This window comes from Anas acuta, chromosome 2, assembly GCF_963932015.1.
Source record: "Anas acuta chromosome 2, bAnaAcu1.1, whole genome shotgun sequence".
NCBI classification, from domain to species: domain Eukaryota; kingdom Metazoa; phylum Chordata; class Aves; order Anseriformes; family Anatidae; genus Anas; species Anas acuta.
The window spans coordinates 32,203,477-32,225,658 of record NC_088980.1 but is presented as its reverse complement, the minus strand read 5'-3'; the positions used below and the strand labels follow the sequence as shown (position 1 = coordinate 32,225,658).

The 22,182-nt window shown below is 35.8% G+C and overlaps 1 protein-coding gene across 17 annotated transcripts in view; it reads right to left on the bottom strand.

The window, feature by feature from the left end:
* HDAC9 (histone deacetylase 9) overlaps nt 1-22,182 on the bottom strand; it is a 476,309-nt gene that overhangs the window by 25,058 nt on the left and 429,069 nt on the right. For all 17 annotated transcript variants that reach the window (XM_068674122.1, XM_068674124.1, XM_068674117.1 and 14 more), the window contains one exon: nt 6,104-6,237. In XM_068674122.1, coding sequence (XP_068530223.1) covers nt 6,104-6,237 — 134 coding nt within the window. The remainder of the gene's footprint in view (nt 1-6,103; nt 6,238-22,182) is intronic.

The window sequence follows — 22,182 nt, the reverse complement described above, 5'->3', positions numbered from 1 at the left end:
ATTTGAAGATGGAAATAAAGATTGAAATTGCATTCGCCCAGGAGGTGATCTGAAACGATCCTTGGGAATGTGGGGAGAATCTGAAACTACAGCAGTCTGTACTGAGCGGGACTATCTAGCCGTATCTGCATAGTCTTAGCCCTGTCATGTTTTAAAGCATGAAGATTAGCTTCAGGTAAGATTGTTGCAGCATGGTAAGGAGCATGGAGAGTCCTGACAGGCACAGAGGAAGGAAAGAAGGCAGGCAAGATTCACAGGGATGCCTAGGCTCCAGAGGGAAGTGCTACAACCTTCCTTTCCCATGTTTACTGTGCTAGAAGCATACCAGCGCAAAGATTGGGCTTTGTTGTTCTAAGTCTTGCCATGATTGCAGAGGACTAAGTTCAAATATCTCACAGGTCCTCTTGGCCTCTACATTCTTATATTAGTGATCTTATCAAAGTTTCTGCACTTTCTGATTTTATATAAAAACATTTTAGGGAGGTATTTTTGTGATCCACGGTTACAGTGTTGTACATAAATAACAGTTTTCCCTAGGAAATAGGTTCAGAAGCCTGAAGGGTTATTAGCAACTACCTGTTCCTGAAAACTAAGGCATGCCTTGCCTTGGAAATATGTACATTTGAACTAGGAATATTCTGCTCCCTCAGCCAAATGGCTTCCTGAGTAGTACTGCTCTTTTTGTGGACTTTGATGCCACCATGCTGACCTCTGGCATGTACCTCGCTCCACTTTCCTTTCCCATCTAATTTTCTATTTTTGGGCCAATTTCTGAGCTCCATGCTTACACAAGCAGCAGTTGACAGGTGGCTTAGACTCAGTGTTAATTATTTTCTAGTGTTAGAATTAGATTAAGAACAAGGATGTAAGATTGTGACCAAGTTTACCATGCAATTTTAAACTGATCTCAGGCCATATTCACTTACATGAATATTTCCATTTTGGAGAGAGAAATGCTTACCTGTTCTGGCAAATAACCCCTTTTTAACACAGTCCAGGCCCTCTTGGCAGAGCTTGTTGCCTAGCTGGCAAGCAGCCCCAGATTCACACTGAATTCCACAAAGGGGAAAATGCCAACTTTTCATCATCAGCAGGAAAGCTGCAGAGTACAAGCTTTCCACTTAAATTACCATCCCCTCCTAAATGCCAGCTCAACAGATTGCAAGAAAGAAGCACATACTTCACACTCTGCAAGAAAATTGTCCAGTATAAGATTTTAAGCATGCTTGGGAGCCAACCAATCACAATGTTTTGTCAATTCTGCTTCAGACTGAAATTCAAGCCAGAAGAATATTTACTAGAAGATGTTAAATTTAGTCACTTAAAAATGTTTTTGCACTCGGGGCCAAATTCAGCCTTGGCCGCCACAGTCAATGAGAGCAGACATGCATCCCCTGTGTGCCTTTGTTGCAGGGTCCCGCTGGGCAGAGCACACTGTGGACTGCACTTTACCATTTCCTCTGTGCAGAGGAGAATATGACCCCATCTGTGACCAATTATCACTTGTTATAGACCACAGAAAAATAACGCTGTACCCTGTAGAGCTTAAGAGTCTTTGCCCAAACCTGTAGACAGATCAGAGGGCCCAGGATGTTAGACTGACTTCTGTGTCCCATGGAAATGCCTCGCCTGGCTTCTTGACATGGGATGAGATGAAGGAAGAACTAAATCATTAGGTTTTGACCTGAAGAGCTTTGTGCTTGGAGGAATCCTTCCTCATTCTCTCTGGCTGCCAAAGAACCCCCAAAGTTAATGTAGTTATGCTGGAAATAAGCTGCAGGATTCAGAATACTGAGCTCAAGGAGAGCTTATCCCGGAGGGCTTTTCAAATCACAGTAGTGCCTCTTCAAAAGTAATGTAGAGGAAAGAAAACAACTTATCTTTGCACATTTGCAGCAGCCTTACCACATGTCACGAAAAGGGATAGACCTGGGGGAAAATCTGAATATTGAAACCCATTTTGACATATTTCTTGGAATAAAATACAAATACATTTAATTGTTTTCTTACTTGATATGTATATATATATGCTTTAAAGATAAGTGCTTGAAATTATATAACCTATCTGTGAAAACCTGCAGAACTGTTTAAAGATTAAAGATTGTCTTAATAAATAAGAGATCTGAACTTTAAACACAAGACTGTAACTCAGAATAAGTTTAGGCTTAAAAGAAATGTCTGTTTTCTAATTATCTGAATCTAGCATGTCCTTTGTTTTGACAGATGCTCATTTAATGGAGAAGTTTTTAAATCATGTTCAGAAATCTCAGGGACATTTTAAAGCAACTTATGCTTACCCTGCGTTTTACCTTCCAGAAGAATTTCCATGTTTTTATTTTGGATTTCAAAGAATCCAGCTGCTTAATCTCTTCCCACCTCTTGGGAAGATTTCCTTCCAAGAAGATAACCTACAGTGCTCCTAATTAGCTCTGCAAATGGTCAAACAGATTTTTCTCAATGAGACATGGAAATTTGTACACGGATATAAGGACCACAAACCTGAGATCTTCAGATCTTTATTTAAATATATATATATAAAATTTCTAATGAATAAATTTGTCTTTATAAAAGGTATCTTTGCATTTATCTCTATATTTTTTATTTTATTTTTCTCATTATTTAAGTGGGTAATGAGCTGTCCAAACACAACCAAACTAAATGGAGCCATTTCAGATATTATGGGGTGTTCTGCCTGATCTCATGGTACCACAGAGAACAGGTGTGGGTCTCCTCTACATTCTATGTTACTTCAACCAGTCCTTGAAAATGTCCTAGGTACCCCTACAGCGTCTGAAAAGGGACTGGGTGCCTATGTTTAGGGAATAGTATTGGGGTTTAGAAATACACAATTACCAATATAAGTACCTCCAATCAGTAAAAAATACAGTTATAATCCTACGTAGTTTTCTGTTCAATTTTGAAATTGCTGTTCAAAAGGACTTCTGCAGAGAAGTTCAGAAGTATTCACCACACATAGATGGGGCTGAAAGCTCATTTAAATTCTGAGCTCTTCCAAGAAAAAGAGACTTTTTAATAGTTTTTTTGGTTAGTCTTCAAAATCAACAACTGCATGCAGGAATTTCCTGTGCCATGCTCAAATTATTTAAAGAAGATTAACTTGATAGTGTATTCTTTTTGTAGTGACTCCACTTGCATTTGTTAAGAGATGAGTAAAAAGTTATCTTGCTAAATAGATCTCTGACCTATAGGCTACATATAACTAAGAACAAAGTATGTCTATTTTGGGTGTCAAACTGTTTTCCTTCTTAATGCAAAGCTCGCATGAAAGCTAGAAGTTGCTACTAGTTTAACAATTCTTACAATTCTTTTTTTTTTTTTTTTTTTTGGTATGTTATTCTGCTGGTAATAGAACATATGAAGCCACAGATTCTTGTATTGACAAGTCCTGTCCAAAAACAACAACAAAAAAAAGCTTTCAAAAACTGCAAAATATTTATGAATTCTAATCCTCAGCACATGAACAAATACATTTGACAAACTGCAGATTACCTTACAAAGGACTTTCCCAACCTTTTCAATTTGAGTTCAATTACATATGTAGTGTTTAAAAACTGAAGTTCATCTTGCCAACATTTTAAAACTAGAATACACCATTATTTGTAAAAGTGAAGGGCAGATAATAAGTTATAATTATCCTATTAATCACCTGTAAAGAATTGCATTCAAGGAAGAATTCATCCTCAAATTACAATAATTGGTTATTAGAAGAAAAACATTTTTTTTCTTGCCTTTGGCAGGAATACACTTGTAGTTTGCTGTGCAAGTTCATGAATAGTATGCTGAAATCAAGCAGTGTACATGCTATAGGCCATGTGGTGTAGATTGCCATAAATCTGTATACGTCAACAGACGTGCTGACTTCTAACTGCTAACTCAGTATCAGACTTCCTCATTAATGTCTGCTCCTCGGCAACACCTTTACTTATTCTTTTAAGCAAACATCAGTTTCTTATGGTAGTACTGGTAATGACATCCCCTCTGGAGTATTTTTGTCTTCTCAGCAGCCACAGTGTATTTTCTCTTTGAAATTCTGCTGCACCAGACCATTTAATGCATGTCCCTGAGGACGCAGCTGTGAGTAAGAGCACATGAGAATAATGCTTATTGCATGAGATGTTTCAAGTTATTAATGATCATGTTCTTTTATAAGTGAATTATAAATGGCAGTGTGGTTATGTTTGTCTTCAATCTGTTACTACATTTTTGTCTCTCTTAAAATTTGCTTTGCTATATTTTGCAAACAGATAGATTCATAAATTATCTAATTTCCAAGTCCCTGCTTACTCTAAAAGAAAACGGAAGAAAGTTTCTATTTCAGTCCACTTATCCCATTCCTTTTCTGGCAGTCAGTACTAGATAATGGCTGGTCAGTAACAGCCGAAATGGTAGTTGGGTGTGATACAGTGTTAAAACAAAACAAAGCATTTTGCATAAATGGGTAGCACCACCAAATGGTCATAACTGGATAGAGGGACCCAGGCATCTACAGAGTAAGATACATCATATCATCAGCATTGTATTATTAGCATTAGTCCCATAAAGGTGCAAATTTCAGAGAGTGGGTTTAGACGAGCTACGAAAATCCACTGACATACTACCACAGGGAAAGTCACAACAGAATACGAATGAGTATTTCGAATGCCCTGGAAAGCATTCACTGGGAAGGCAATACTGCATTCACTAAGATTGTCAAATACTTCAAGCTAGGTTTTCATATTTCAGCATCTAAATAAAAGGAGTAGCACTGAGCTAAGCATCAGTTTCAATAGTACACGTCACAAGACTGGAATACGCTTCTTATGGGTCTTGTCAAAGGTAACAGAAGATAAAGCCCAGATGAAAGATTTTTTTTTTTTTTTTTTGTATGGACATGTCTACTTCTGGATATTTCTGAGAATACTGTTGAGAAAGCTATCACTAGATTCATTCTATGTATAATGTAATAAACAATAAGCATTTTTTTTATTGATGGGTCAGAAAGATAAAAAGCAAAGGTTAAAAAGAACATTTAGTAAAGCCTTCTATCCAATTTCCATCAGAGGATACATTTACTTCACATTATTCTCATAGGTATGAAGACTTAAGTGGAAGGGAATGAACAGACTAGCTTGCAATTTAGCACTAACACACTTGATTGGTGAAATTATTTAGCTATTACCATTTCCCCTGGGGAGAAATGGTAACACACTGAACTTTATAACAAGATCTCACAAAATTCACAGTTTATGGTAAAAATTTCAGTCCTTTCATAAATGACTTTGTCTGCACCTTCAGCAAGCTTATCTTCCTTCTCACTGTATTTATAGGAGAAAAGATATTTTCTATACAACAGAACCAATTTTCACAGACAAGTGATTATCTAGTTCTTGTTTACATAACTAATATGTACTCATGTTTAGTTAGGCTGTCAGTCCACTCTCAAAACTTTTTTCATAATATATACGGTGTTTGATATGTGCAAATTGGACATTCCATTTAAACTGCATACAGACCAACATGAATCTTCATTTCTAAATTGATTTTTTTTTTTGAAGTCTTGGACACTTTTTTATTAATGTTTTTCAATTTCAAGAACCTCTGATTTATTTTTTTTTTCTTCCACTCACCAGTAGAAGCAGTGTCAAAATACTGAAAAAAAAAAGTCATTGCAATATCTAATCTTTAAGATTATCAGATACCTTGAAAAAGCCTTTTTTTTTTTTCTTTTTTTTTCTTTTTTTTTTTTTTTTTTTCCCATGATAACTGGCTGGAAGGTCTGATCCTAATAAATGATATACTCATGTCTACCAGTTAGTCAAGCCTGTTATTTAGTACATCACCATATGCAAATTTTGAAGTATTAAATCTCACTCAGAACTGGGAATAACTTAGGAAAACACTAAATGATTCATATAATAATATTATTTAGAGATATTTATCCAAACCAAAGCATGCTTTTAGCTCATCTGAGATGTGTTCAAAATGCTTGTTTTTTATACCCAAAGAAAAAAGGTCTGCTGCCTTTGTTACTAAAAGAAAATCAAAGATAGGAGTTTCAGCAAACTTGGATCATTCTCTCCACCTATTATGATTTATGTTTTACCTCATTTCCTAAAAGGGCGTTTATGCAGGCTTCAGATGCATCACAGATGGCAGTAAGGTCATGTCCTCCCTCCAGTGCCAGCACAACACGACCATCCGCTAACTTCAGCAATTGCTTGGTTAGGTGACCAAAACCTATTATTAAAATACAGTAGTGAAAATAATTAAAGCAGAACAGATATTACTGGCATATTTCACATCTGCTGTGTAAGAATGTAGAAAGCTCAAAGATATTGCACAGGGTGCATGGGATATATTTAGTCCAGTATCCTGTTTCTGACTATGGCCCACACCAGATGCTTTGGAGTTAGGTATATGGAATTTTGTATGAGGCAGATGTGAGATAATGTCCCTCATGCTGATCCTTAATAGCTGGAGATTAGTTGAAACATGAGGTTGTCTCTCCCTTTGTAACATCATTAACCATTGTCACTCCGGATTCTCGTCTCATTTGCACATCAATGTAACAAATAACCATGTTATTTAGATTTAGATAACGTGACCCTGTTCAGTCATGTCATTGATATGACAAATAACTTTTGTAGTTAAGCTATTACATTATAGTTAAAAATAATTGTATTTTTCAAATGAGATAATGATTTTTTTGTTTACAGCTTGCTTCTTTGTATTTGGTCTTTGAGTTGTGGAGTGAAAAATAGCGGAAACATGTCATATCTTAGCTCCATTTTGTAAGTGTTTTTGGAAACATCACTAACAACTGGATCGCTTTTTTGATTCAAAGTTTTGGTATAAGATGAAACTGCCCAGCATATCTCTACCAGTGTTGCTCGCTACTGCCCCACAATGTTCTAAGCAATTCTGCATCACAGTCAAAAATGATGGTACTCTATTTTCAATGGTGATCTATAACTACAAAAATATTGCCACAAAGTTTTCATCTGCGATTCAAGTAAAAATAATTTATTTGACTTTTAACAACAAAACAAATTACATGAACAAATGTTAATTTGTAGAGAAGAGATATTTCAAGTTTTGTGTTGGTTTCCCAGAACAGCTGTTGTTTGTTTTTGTTACTCACTCCTTTAAGTGAGAAATGATAAATAAAGCTTTGAAACTACTGAAGTTAAATACCCGTCACATGTTCTTAACTGTTCTACTTGGCCTGATTTAGTTGTTCTACTGATGGCCATCACAACTCATTCCAGTGCATTTCATAGTCTTAAATAAAGCACTTTGAAAATACCTGCTAAAGTCTGGGGTTCTTTAAAGACAGGAAAATCACCACCTTTTTTCATGTTCTAGTGAAGAAGGTCACCACATATTCAAAAATACAAAAAATTACAAGCATATTTTCCAAAGAAATTTTCCAGGACAAACAAGGCTTGATCTGGCAAACAATAAATGCACAACTAGTTCAATTTACATATTAGGACTCTGTTAAGCATGAAGACAACTGTTTTTAGAACAGGAACTTTAATAATACCAGATTTAGTTTAGTTATTCTGGCAGAAAGAGAAAGAGAAGGAAAAAGAAAAAAAAAAAAAAAAGAAAAAAAAAAGGAAAAGGAAAAGAAAAAGAAAAAGAAAAAGAGGAAAAAAGAGAAAGAAACAAGAACAAAAAAGAAAAAAGAAAGAGAAGAATAAAAAGAAAAAGAAAAAGAAAAAAAAAAAGAGAAAGATCTACTTGTCACTTAATCTATAGCTGATCACAGAACACTTAGGGTGAAATATTGTTTCCTTAAACCACTCCACAATCTTCTGTACCCTCTAAGAACTGTGGTTTTGATTCTAGCAAAGTAACTACACCATGGTTCAAATTACATACAGGGTTGAAAAACAAATAAAATCTTAAACTCTCATTTAAGCTCAACCTTTCTTCATGAAAAAAAACAAAGCCTCTCTACAAAAGACTGAATTTAGACAGGATAATAAAAGTGAAGGAAGGAATGGAATGAGGATAACCTTTGATCTTTAGCCAATTTCTACTTTCTTTTACCTACAGGATTTATTTCTGTCTGCATGTTACACATGTGATCTTCAGATTCATAACAAGAGAGTGCCAGCAGCATAAAGTGAGTCGTACATACAGCATTTAAAGGAAATGAAGTATGAACAGGCACAGACTCCCCACATCTACAAACGCTACAACCCACTCCTAGGCTCGGTGAGAAATCCAACAGCACTTCTAAGCACTGTCATCCTCACATTACAGCTTCTGTGAAAAATGGAAAGATCTTCCCTATTTTCCCCGCACATTTTGAAAATATTATGTGACTAAATGCTGCTGCAGCCACACCATAATTTTTTGGATTATGTGTGGCAATAAATGTAAAGACCATCTCAATGGCTTTTTCTTCTTTTAGACAACCATACAAAATATATCTCATAGCCATTGTAATGTTAATTTGACTTCTTGCTTTCCTAGTAATTTTCCTAGTATCAATGCTATAATAATCATTACTGGCTGAGAGGGGATATATGCAATGAGCCACATAGAAATTATCTTTCCCAACGCAAATCACAGTAACAAAAAATAAAATAAAAAAAAAAAAATGTTGCCAAACCAAATCAACATGATGGGGTCTTTTCTTCAGTATAAATACCCCAAGACAGTAAAGGTGTCTTCCTAGGAAGGGAGGAAATAACTTCAGCCAACAATACCAATGGTGCCTGAGACTGAATGAGTTATGGAAAGTCTTAACAAAGAAACTTGGATCCTGTGTCACTGCAGCAACCTAGGAAAGATATTAGCTTCCTCAAGGAAATCCCCTGGAGCACAGCAGTAACAAAATGGAAAGAAAGGAATCCCAGTCAAGTAATAGTTTTAAGATGGACTATAGTTCATGCCAAATAATTAAGGAAAACAAGAAGAAAATAGTAACAACCACCATGAAAAGAAGTAGTCATCTCCCCTGATATAAGGAGACTAAGCACATATTTGACACCCCACTGAACAACTTTCAGGCAAAAAAGGAATAAGACAAACATGCAGTATCTATCCTAGCTCTTCCAATTCACATGTATTTCTAGAAATCAGCAGAAATTCTTGGCCCTTCTACTCTGCCTGCTGACAAAGGTGCCAGCTGTAATGCTGGCTTTAATGCTGGCATTTCAGTTTGAAATGTAATGGGTTTACTCTAATGCATAAGAATTATAGATCAGTGGAGTTTTATAAAAACATACGAAGGTTCAGATATAAAGTGGAAAGTCATGTTAAAACACCAGCACTTGATTTTCAGTCCAGCCTGAAATGGGCATCCCTTCTTTGGGGCTGCAATTTTTCTACACGGCTGCCTTTGGGCCATTTACAATCTGAGTACTGTCTTAATGACAGACACCTACCACTCAGGGTTTGAAATAGCCTTAGGAGCATCCACAGTTATTTGTGTCCATGAGCATCAGTACAAATGTCACATTATTTTAAAAATATATATCATATTTCCAATCGTTTCAGTCAATAAGTGAGAAAATATACATACAGGGGTATTTTTCAAATCTTACTGTAAATGTGCTTAGTGATATTGTACTTCAGAGAAATAGCACTTTTTTTTGTTTGTTTGTTTGTTTGTTTTGTTTTGTTTTTTTACAGTTATGCTCTTGCAGTGCACCAGAAAATTGTAAGGTTTTGTGCCAACATTTATTTTCAGGTATGTTTTTTATAATTTAAATATTAAAAATTCCTGTTTCCTTTGCATATATTTATTCATCCAAGGTAGAATTTGCAAAAGCACTTAATATTGACTTGCTATAATCCTTGTAAATACAGTGAAAAAACTCTGATTTACAAAAAAAAAATAATCACTATTCTGAATGTTCTATATGAACTATTTCTGAAAATCTCACTCACCAGTTGTTTTGCATTTTGCTGACAAAAAAGTAGCATGTATGAAAAACTGTACACCTAAGCAAAAAATGAAGAGCAGATTAAAACTGAAATAATTATAAGATACTACCTAAATATGAAGAGGAGAAGATGCTGCAAGATCCTCTTGGAACAATGCAGTTGTGTGTATTATATACAGAAGAATAAAAAAAAAATCCAGAAAAAATATTTTAAAATATCTGGATCCTTTACAGTACAAACAAATTTACTAATGTGCCAATTTTATGATAACCTTTGAGAAATAATGTTATTAATGTTTTGCTTTCTGAGTTCTTATTTACCAACTTGATACAATTTTCCAAGAGCCTGATTTGCTGTTCACTTTTCTTCTATGTTCCCTGAATCTGTGTAATTGTGGCAGCAGCCAACACTCTAATCATGGTTACAAACTGCATCAATCATCTAAGTACCATGTTGCATTCAAATAATGCATTAACAGACATGTACTCATAAACTTTGAGTAGCATAACTAAATTATTTTACTGCAGATTGCAAATCATGAATTTTACTTTCTAGTGGACAACTTGAATGTTTGTGTTATTGGGCATTGTTATGCATTAGAGAATTACACAATATATGAGCTGTTATCTACTGACCTTTGAAGTGAAAATACAAACTTTTAAAACAAAAACATAACAAGTATTCTTCAATTATACCCTTTCCCCTCCTCCAGTGTTATTACTGGAGGAAATACAATACTCAGCCTCATGTTATAACATGTTCTATTGTGGGAAGGCAGAAAGAGAGAAAATTAATGCTGTATTATACTAATGAACAAGCTGCCAGGCTGTTGTTGGAGGACACAGTGTGCTGCTCACTTGAATTACCATTTAATCAAGTAAGTCAGCTTTTAGTGGACTGTCTGATGTCCCAGTTTAGCACTGAGTTCTGTTTTTGTTGGTTGTGTTTTTATTTATTTATTTATTTCCTTTTGTAACAGACAGCCTCCCCTCGTGCTCCCTCTAGTTTTGCAAACAGCAAGGAATGATTGGTGACACTTCTGCTTCATTTGAACAAAGTGGCTGGAGCACCAATATTCTACCTAGACTTATTGAAAACCAATAAAATACATTAAAACCTATAAAAAGAGAACCAGGAAGTATTTCAATTTTCTATTTTTGCTTTCGGGGTATGCTTACCCTGACAACCTGAAAGTGGTAAAGAGCAAGTAAAACACCTTTAACCCATTCCAGTCCCCTTCAATCACAAAACTTTGTTGTGTAGTACAGGTAGGTGAGGTAAAGCTAACAAATCAGAGTTTGTACATACAGCCTCACATTCTGGGAGAAACACTTGAGAAGGAAGACAACTTGTGAATGTGATCCTTTCCCCTTTTCTTAGTAGACAGGGAGAGGTCTGTATAGAGGTGCCCACCCCAGCTGACATTGCAGCACTCCTCATTTGCAGAAACAATCATATATACAATTCAGTTTGCCCACCACTGAATGTGCAAACACCTACCTAATGGGGTCTATACCTGCCTCAGAAGAAGACAGAACCCTTCCCTCTCCCTTGCTGCACATAAGGAGAACAGATGTCTCCCGCATGGGTGACAGCAGCCTGAGCTGAGCAGAGCCATGACGCTGGCCTTTGCTCAGGGGAGGCGGCTCCTGGAAAAACGAGGACACGTCAACAACCAAAAGGCTGGCAAGGCTTAGGGGTTATGGAGAAAGCCTCAGCGAGGCTCCTGCTGCAGCAGGGCCCCAACAGCTCTTTCAGCTTCAGCATCTTAAAAGCTACAATCCGACCCTAAATTACAGGCAGAGTTCTGGTGAGCTCCTTTGGCTATTCAGAGCAGCCTTGAGAGGAATACACCCAAAACACAAAAACTCCACAGTCTCTATCCTGGACCTCCAAGCATGTATTTAACTATTATTTACCATTTAATCATGTCATTACTCTCTAATTTACTTGAGAATGTGTTTTCCTCTCATTAAAACTGTTGCGATGATTGCTGCCAAAAGTCTACCCACCAGTGTTCTGCGCTCCATCCCTGTGGTTCCTTCGCGACTATTTGATTAATTTTCATTGATATTCTTCCAACAATAGCATCTAAAATTAACTGGATCAGTTTTTACATAACTTCATGAGTCATCAGGCTACGTGTCCTAAATAAATACATCCATACAGGAGTCAAATGATAATTTACCCTTCCAGCACTGGCAGGAGCTAGAACATTTTGCAAAACTTGTCTTATGTGATAAGAAAAGACATTTTATTCTCAGGTCTTAATTCTGTACCTTTTATTCAATCAAAACTTCATTTTGATTAAGTCAGAGGCTTGATTTAGTTGGCAGGATGTGGCCCTGAGTGAGGGGAAAAGGGAGATTTTAAAGCCAAATATATTCTCATGAAAAACATTTTCCAAATGGCTGAAATTATGAATGTTAGTGCTAAGATACCTGAATTTAAATGGTAAAGACCTGGCCTCCAGGCATTAGCTGCTGATTTCTTACTTTTAATTCCAGAGAAGGAAGCTCAGTAAGACTTTAAATTACATGTCTTAAGAAGGCATTTAATTTAGATTAAATTAGACAGTAATTGTACGTTAAATAAATACCAATGGTCCCAGAAACACATTTTTTATGGATTAACAATTTATGTAATAGATGTTTTTATTGCATGCCTGTTAGTTCTACAGTAATATGTTTTTCATAATTAGCTGTTCTTGAGCTGCTACACTGAACATAACTTATTAAATCTCTATTATATACTTACTCAAGGATGCATAGAATGTCTCTTCAGAAGCCAAATAATGCAAATTTGTCTCATTAGAGGGTAGGGTTATCTTGCCAATGCTGAGTAGGATGGTCTGGGCACCCAGGTATCCAAGTGGGTCACATAGTCTATTGCATTTGCTCAGTCATCCAGGAAAAAGGCATTAGTATACCTCTACCATATATATACAACAGCAGCACTACCCATCTGACAAAGTGTTCTTCAGAGAAAACACATGGAGAAAGAAGCTTCCCCTAAACTCTTTTCCCAGCTTATTTATACAAAAAAAAAAAAAAAAAAAAAAAAGTACAGGATTTCTTTTGTGTTTTGTATTATCAAGTAACAGGGATTCAGAATCCTCCAGGAAAGGTCACAGTATTGTACAAAATAATGGCCATGTTTTTAGAGCTATTGTAGTGCTGTCATGTGGATTCAGAGGGAAAAAATTCAACCACAAATTTCAACTGCCAGAGTTGAAAGCAGGAGATTTTGGATATTCCCAAAACCAGTTAGATGTTTTTAGGCCTGTTCTTACTAAGTAAGACCATGCTCCATGACTTCCTTTCTTCTTGGTTTCCTCATATTCTCTTCATCTCTGTCCTGTCTCACACCTGGCCCAAGTAATAACTTCTCCCCTCTCCTGCCATCCTCCCTCTTTTTCGTTTTGCTTCCCACATAGCAATTCCCCTTCTCTGTAAAGCTGGACAGGAAGCAAGATTATCCATCCCACTGAGTTTTTCAATGTTTTTTTCCAGGAACACATAGCTGTTCTGCATAAGAAAGCCAAAGCCAAGAGGGAAAATGCAGAACTGCAGACAACAAGGTAGCATGTCAGAAACTCAGATTCACATCTCTGAATCAGGCTGTTGCTGCATCTGCAGGGTGGAGGTTCCATTCTGTGTGGGTTTTGTTTCTTTTTTATTTACTTTATTTTTTCTGAAAAGACTTTAGAAATGTCTCAAATGGGATTCTGTGTGTATAGCCTAATCAGATTGATAATTATCATCTTAAAATCTGGCCCACATACTGTCAAATTTGCTAAGTGGTAGTGCAAGTGGTAGCATTGATGCCATTATAGGTTCCTCCAAATCTGGTCAAGTTGCTTGACTTAAACTGATACACAAAATATGCATCTGATGTTACAACTTACTTAATTTGGAGATTATATCTCCAAATCTGACTTCAGACTCAGCAAGAAGTTGGCTCAAAAACAAAACATCTGATAAAAAATAAGTAAATAATTCCAAGTATGAGAAATCTATTTCATTCACGATTGAATGAAAATCAAATACTACTATTGACTACTATTAAATCAATAAGCTTGATTAAATCTGGAGAAGGTTATTATAATGCTACTTCCTATAATTTGAAATATTTTAAAAATACGTAGGGCAAAGCTTCTTCTCTTACAAATGAGTATAGCTGAAATATGGGCACAGAGTTATGACCAACAATGTGATGGGAAGATCCAGATTTATATTTTTTTAACTGATAAAAAGCCAAGTCAGTTAATTTTGAATTGACCCAAGAGACTAACACAAAGGATCTGATTTAAAGCTCATCACTCAGAAGCTGAGAACTGACTGCCATTTTCTGAAGATGGTCTACAAAATTCTGCCAAGAAAAGCAGCATGGATTAAACAATCTTTCCAACATACACAGTTTCTCTGAGTCTAAAAATTAAGGCTCTCACTTTATTTGCAGTCATTTACTGACCCTGCCACATCAACACAGCACATTAAATTAAGGTTAAGTTGCTTAGCCAGTGTTAATCAGCATATGTCATAATCTAAGGACTCGGCCTCCAGATGTGAATCATTCATCTTTGCAAGATGAGGGACATAGATACAATAAGCGTATCAGGGATGGGTTCTTGTACATGGAAAGACTTGAGGTAAATACTAGACTTCCTGACCAATTTGGCATCACGTCTCCTGGTGAACTCAATATTACTATCAGAGGTCTAACGTCCCTCAGGATTTGGATCACATTGTTTAATAAACATCATTTTATAATATCAGGAGGAAATAAGGTCGTGCATTTCTAAGGGATTACTGTACATCTTGAGTAGTTACTTTCCCTCTGGCCTTGTGCCTGTTAACCCCACCTGACACATGCTATAATCACCAAGAAATGCACTGCCTGTCACCACTTATTGAAAAGGTAATGTGTAAAACTCACTAAAGGAAATGGAATTAAAACTAGGTTTGGGGTCTGACTCTTTACAGTCTTCTGATTAATTGCAATTTCCAAATAAAATACATTGAGCAACTTTCTATTATGCTGTTCTATTACAAAAACACATAAAAATAAAGAAAGTGATTTCAACCCATACAACAGCCCCTTTGTCTCTTTTCATACTAATAAAAGGACACAAAGATGCCTTGAAATGGCAGGTAAAACCCCTCAGACTAAAAGAAACTGTAGCTAACATTGGAATGACACAGGTAGCTCCACATAGCCTCCTTTCTGAATGGAGAAGTCATGTCAGAGCTTAGTCATACATGTTATTAGACAGCAGACTTTGCAAGAACCATAAGCCCTAAGCTGCTGGGAGCACACACGCACACACACACACACACACACACACACACACAAACACACACACACACACAAAGTGGCACGGAATTATACAGGCCTCAAGTGGAGGCAGAACTGATGTCACTCCATTCTGATGCACAGGAGGTGAAAATATGCAGAAAATATTTTTATTTGCTGTTTCCCAGAATGAAATATGTGATTCATCCTCATCACAGATATGTAGAATTTTTAAAGCATTAGAGCAAAGATGTTCAATTTTTTTATTTTATTTTATTTTTTTTCCCATTTTGTAAGCAATAGGGCCAGATTCAGTTGCTGAATGAACAAGAGGGATTCATGTACAATTAAAACTGTGTTCTGATACAATGTTGATTGGAATAGGCTTAGCCTCAGTTTCCTCAGAACATGTTCCCACTGCATACATGTGTGAGAGCAAAATCTTTCATTGGAATATCCCATCGATGCCTTTTCAGTCTTCTGAAATATGCTTCCCAGAAAAAGCCCTTCTGTGAGCTTCTGCAGCTGAACGCTAAACTACAAATTACTGCATGAGAACCAACCAGAAACTCTCATGGACTTCTTCACACAGTGGTTTTCTACCTTTTCTTCAGTAAACTTCAAGCATTGAGTGAAAACTACTTTCAGGCAGCTGAGCTGTCAGGGAATACTACTTTCTGGGTTTGTGCAGAGTGAAGAGCAGAGTCACTCAGGAATAACCTGATTCTGTAGGATCTGTAGATAAGCAAATGGCCACTATTTCTCCTGTTACCATAGCATGAAAGCAGTATCAAGGGAAGCTGGCAGACATAATCTTCATTGAACAACAGACACATCAAGACAAACAATGACATTTCTGTGTTATATTCTGACATAAACCCAGCCAGCTAATGTCAAGGTAATTTGAGGACTCCAGATGTTGTTGCAGCTGCATTACCAAAGTCATCTTAGTCATTCTTCTTAAAAGAGGGAAGTTCAAAATAGGGCAAAAATCATTCACTCAGTGTTAAGAGACTGTTTCTTGAGCAACACCAGCAATTTATTCTTCAAGAGAAAACAGTATATTGGCTTTTCTAAATGGAGACGCTGAAAATCTACTACAAGAATAGCTACTGTTTTTCCCCACAGAGTTTTAACTGCTACAAGTAAAATAACCTTCTGTCAGAACCCAAAACCCCCTTGCGGCACCCGAATCTTAGCAAACAACTTACACCAAACATCAGGATTGCGTTTATTCTTCCTTCTGACAAAGTTGAAGAATCACAGCAGCCAAAAGCTTGGGAAAAATTATACAAACATCATAGCAAAGCCACTTACAAACCTCTAACAACAAAGGTGTTTAATTGTCTCTATACAGATAAATAAAGAAGCTCTACAAGGAAAAATTCAAATTCAGAAATGCTCCACTCACCAGGGCATGCAGCATCACTCCAGCAGAAAAGGATGCACTTTTTAGTCATTCTCAGCTTTGGCCAAACTGCTGATTTCATTTAATAAAAGAAGTGGTAATGAATCAAGTTTCTATCATCTTTCCACTGTTCTTACCTAATTTTTATAGCTGGATGCTATGTTAGATTGAATTAGTTAATTCACAGTAATTATATAACAGAAAGAAAGACAAAAGAAAACAAAATATGAGACAAAGGGAGAGTTGGGAAAATAATCATAGTTTTTGTTGGGTCAATGAAAATAACTTATCAAATAAGATAAGTACATTTTTGAGACTAAAAGAAAATGTAGGCATAGGAAGGAAATTACTGGTTGTCTGAATGGATGAACGAGAACAAAAATTAATATGAATATGCAATTGAACATTGTTGAGGAATTAGATTTTCTAATAACCATCAGTAATGGTCAGAAATTAAACAGAACAAAGGAAGTTTATGCACTTATTTCTGCAGATAACATACAGCGTTTCTGAATTCTTCTCCAGGGATATACTTTCACATCCTTTGTACACAGAGGAAGATGAGACAGTCCCACAGTTATATTAACATGGAAATGATTCAGATTTTGTCTGCAGTGAACTCTGGATTGTTCACTGACCAGCTGCCAACTTAGTCAAGGTCTAAACATAGGCAGCTGGCACTGAATTGCAAATATTCATGGGACAATATTCAGTAATTCCATGTGCAAATATTCAGTATTCCATGTGACAGCTTTATATGTGTAGGCAAAAGTGGTACTGATAACACCCTGAGCAAACAAAGTGAAGACACATTAAAATAAGCAGGTATTTGATAACAAGATAGCCTGTCTGGGAATTATCACATCATTTGCCCTATATTGAGACATACTGTTACATGGTCTCAGAGAAAAAAATCTGAACTAATCTCATGGCTACAATGAATTTATATTTCTTGAATCGTAAGCGAAATTTTACGAAAGGTAAACATTTCTCTTCTTCTAATCACAGTAAAATAAATTTAGAATTTGTGAATAAAATCCACACTAAAGCTCAAACATATACTTGGAGATCCACATTTTATCAGTCAGAACAGATTTCATTATGAATACACAAGCATTTGGTATCACTGGGACTCAAAGAGTCAGTAGCAGTTGTTCTTTCTAATCTTTAAACTCCTTTCATGCCTCTCCAGACTATGTCTTATTCCAGTGAGTCACCATAAGTGACCTTTTTATACATACAAATCTTTAGAGGAAGGGGAAAGGGTAGCTTTTGCCCCTTCTATATGCATGGCTGTCTCAAGATGCTAAGTGCCAGCATATACCTAGCCCAGCTTGGAACAGCTCAAAAACAGCCTGGAAGGCTTTTTAATGATTATTACAAAGAAAAAGCTTTTGTTTCCTTTCCCACATAACCATTGTGAAATTAATAATCTGAAAGTTACATATTTATTATAACACTAGGACGTGTTCTCAGCTCCAAATAGACAACATGGTTGGGGTCAAGTATTGCCGGTAGGCAAAGGAAGAACACATTTCCAAACTGAGGATGACTTCTACTGGTGGTAGCTACTAGAAAAACACACTTCTTTAGTACTAAAATCTATACAGTTCCACATTCCTGGATGTTGCCTCCTTATTGAGGAGGTATGAAGCCCATACTTCCTGAATGTGCAACTAGAAGGGCTCATACAGGTGTAAGTGGTGGCAGGCAGAGGAGGATGTAAAAACAAAACAAAACAAGCAAACAAATGTTTGTTTTTCATTCTATCCTGTTTTGATTGTCCAAGAAGTGGGCAGGACTAGTCCTTGCGACCCCTTAAGACCAGGATATTTTTACTTCTTGTACATGCTACAGTGGACCTTCCTGCATCCTTACTGTGTCTGGAAATGCTCTGGAGAAATGTGTTTCAAGGTGACTATTATCTGTTCTGTGGCACCCTATACTGTACATATAATTTAATATTTGGATCCGAGCTCTGTCTGAATTTCTGTCTGTGGCTTTTTGCAGGCAGTTGCATTGTGTAAATGGTAACGAATGACCTTTGATTTGATAGCTGATTTTACATATTCGATTATCAGAAAAAAATAAATAAAAAATTAAAAGATTATTAAAAAAAAAAATCAGATTAGATTTTATTTAGAATCTAGTGCCATTCCCCAGTGCCATTTTTGCATCAACTGCTTTTAAGAACAGTGCTCATGTTCTTCAAACTTGTTTTTCATTATAGAAAAGAGGCTAACAGAAAAAAAAAAAAAAAAAGTATACACAAAAGAGGTAGAGGAACATTTATTTCCTCTGTTTTTTTTTTAGATTTAGACAGAAACTTTGAAATTAGTTAGCATTTGTTGCTGTATTGTGGTTACTTTCTGAATCTGTCACTCTATACTGAAAAAGGCAAAGGTCCAGAATAGTAGATGTTCACTTAATTAATAACCCTATCTTAAAGCATATGCAAAAGGGTTCTATTGTGCAAGCAATCGTAAATCTCACTTGGCCTAACTTAGACCAATTGACCTTATAACCCAAATAATGTTCCTTTGTGCATGGTTTTTATATTCAATCTTTAGATTTACTGTTTCAAAGAAAAAGTGTGTAAACATTTTCATCTGAGCCTAAACTGAGAAACTCATTCATCCTACAGATGGCTGAAAGTTTGAGCCAAACTGGTAAACTTGTTCTGGAAAGAGCCTCTATTGATGCTTCTTTCAGTGGATCCAGATTCAAATTTTTCATCTGTGCATTTTCACATGCCACTGATATCTTAATTAGAAATGAAATGAGAAAAAGAGAAAACACATATATTAGCAGTTCATTGGACAGGAGAGAACATAATAGGAAAAGGTAATGACACTTTGCCAGCCTGAGGGTGTTCTATAGCTAGTTATCAGAGGACTGTTGCAAATAAAAAATTCTGAGAACTTCTTGAAGAAAAAGACACGGGAAAAAAACACAGGTAACATAAATGTACCTTCTATTTTCTCCTTCTGTAATTATCCAAACTCTTTATATTTCCTTTTACTATAAACAAAATTTCAGGTCATATTTTAATGTTCAATGCACAGAGCACACTTATTGCTTCTATAACTATGTTCTTGGTGACATCTATACCAAAACAGTGAAAAATCTTTTTGCTTGATTAAAACTTGTAAAGCCTTTATTGTAGAAATTACCAAAAAAAAAAGAAAAAAAAAAAGTTATCTATATTATCAACAGTGCACATTAAAAATGTCAAAGTAACTGTCTCCAAAATGAATTCTGGTAACTTCTGAAGTGCATATGTGGGAGTTACAATGTTAGCACATAGCAAATATCCAAAGATCTGCAATTAACTCTAAGATATTCTTCAAATCTCTCTTAGGATGGGAATTTTTTTTGGCCACACACTTTTGGAGAGCACTGGTACTCTGAGTCAGCTTCCAGAGACTCCACTGGCTGTCTAAGGAATCTGTGCTTTTAATTAAAAGAGCAAGGCTAGGTGCTAAAGTTAGGACAGTACACTAAGACCTTTCAAAAGGACACAGAATGTCTCAAACTCACTGGAAGGTTCTCCCTGTCCTTGTATGATATAAAAGTATAGCCAGTCTTATATGCATTATAAGAACTGAAGTATTCATAGTTCTGAAGTATTCATTATATAACAAACTATAATAATAAATAAATTGATCAAATAGTACAGCCCTGATTCATCTTCATAAAACTGTTCAGAAATATATATTAGCCTTTGCCAAATGTTACTTTTAGTTTAGAGACTGTCTGCACACTGCTTACTCTGACTTCCTACCCATAATTATCCATTTCTTATGGATAATGCTCAAAAAATTTATCCTAGAGTGTCTGCTATCTTAATATGAAATTGAACCTTTATATACAACAGAATGATATTTTTTGAACCTTTATATATAACAGTTAAGATAAAGTGACAAGTAGTAAATAACCAGTTCTCTTGATCACACCAATATCCAGGAATCTTTGCAAAGAAATGCCACTACTCAGACTTCAATAAGAATATAAATCAGAGCCTGTGACTATTTCTAAATTGGAAATAAAAAGCAACAGGAGCAGGGATGGAATGAATGAGTTTTAAAAGACAAATAAATGTTTACTAAAAAGAAAAGCATTTGCATTCCTATTCACTTGGGCCACTTGCCCCTTTTGCAACCTGATAAAACAAATGAGTCAATCAAAACAACTTAGTAGAAGAACAGCAAATGGCCATTGTAAAAGTAAATGCCAGAGGAAAAGGGACGCCACAAAGGCCCCAGTCTGGCAATTTTTTTGCAGGCAGATTTAACTGGTGTACTCTGGCCAGACACCTTTGGAGTCAGACATGCCATTTCACTTAAGGACAGAAAACAGCAAAATCAGGTCCAATGGCAGTAATACAAAATGGAATTATAACTTGACCTTTTAGAAAGTTCGTAATTTGAACAGAGAAGAGTAAAATTTTTGCACATTTTTTTTTCATGAGAATCTGCCTGCTCTTCAACTGTCTTTATGAGCTAAATCAAGAATATTATTCTTTCCTGCACAAACATACTACTTTGTTTTCATTGATTTATTCTGACTGTTGCAGAGCCTTCCAGAAAACAGTGGATAAGTTGAGAATTTATGCAGTCCATATTCACTATCAAACAAATCACTGTAAAGTTTCATTTTCCCCTTGCATCTGACAAAACTGCAGGACAGCCAAATACAGGTGTTCAGATATATTCAGACAAAACTCTTTTTTCTTTCTCTCTTTTTAATGTAATATTTTGTCATTCACTCTGCTGAAAACATTATGGTTGGTAAAGTAAGATCAAGCAATAATTCTAATTTTTTTAAGGCTTTAAAGCATTTTTTTTTTTTTGAGAAATATGGGAGTTTAGACAGCACATTTATTTAGTTTTAATTTTTGTGCTGTCATACATCAGGACTGAAGTCCTGATTTAGAACACATGCAGCTTGCCTTTGAAGTTTTGGTTGCATTTTTAACAATGGTGAAAAAGATATAAAGAAATTAAACAGCACCAAAAAAAAAAAAAAAATCATAAAACCAGGCTTTTGTGCTCTTGATTTATATATTGTTTTTTTTAATGTTTGTTTAAAAAAAGCTTTATTTGCAATAATCTTTCATACGAAGCTTTGCTCTGACATTCATCCAACCTTTTTCTTCTACGTTGACCTTTCTTTTCTCTTTCCTATCCTCCTAAGTCTCTGAAGAGTGCTTTCTAATTTTGGTCCCTTTCAGTAGCAAAAATGAGTTTATTGGAATTTTTCTGAAAACTGAAGGGGTAGAAAATACACAGTGATACGCTAAACTGAGATTTTTGAATAAAAGCAATAAATATTCCAAATAAACATGGCTCCCCCATGAAGCAGTTTTATTCTGCTAGTGCTTACTGGTCTCCCCCTTCTGTGTTGAGCATGTGCAGTGGTATACATGATTCTTTCGGTCAAGTTACACAACACTGGCATTTTCTAAGGCAATTCATGAAAGCTGATAGTTGTCGTTGTTCATTTGTTGTCTGATGTGTTGTAATGAATACAACTCAATGCCGTATATATTTATCCTGTGGCCATCTTTTTGC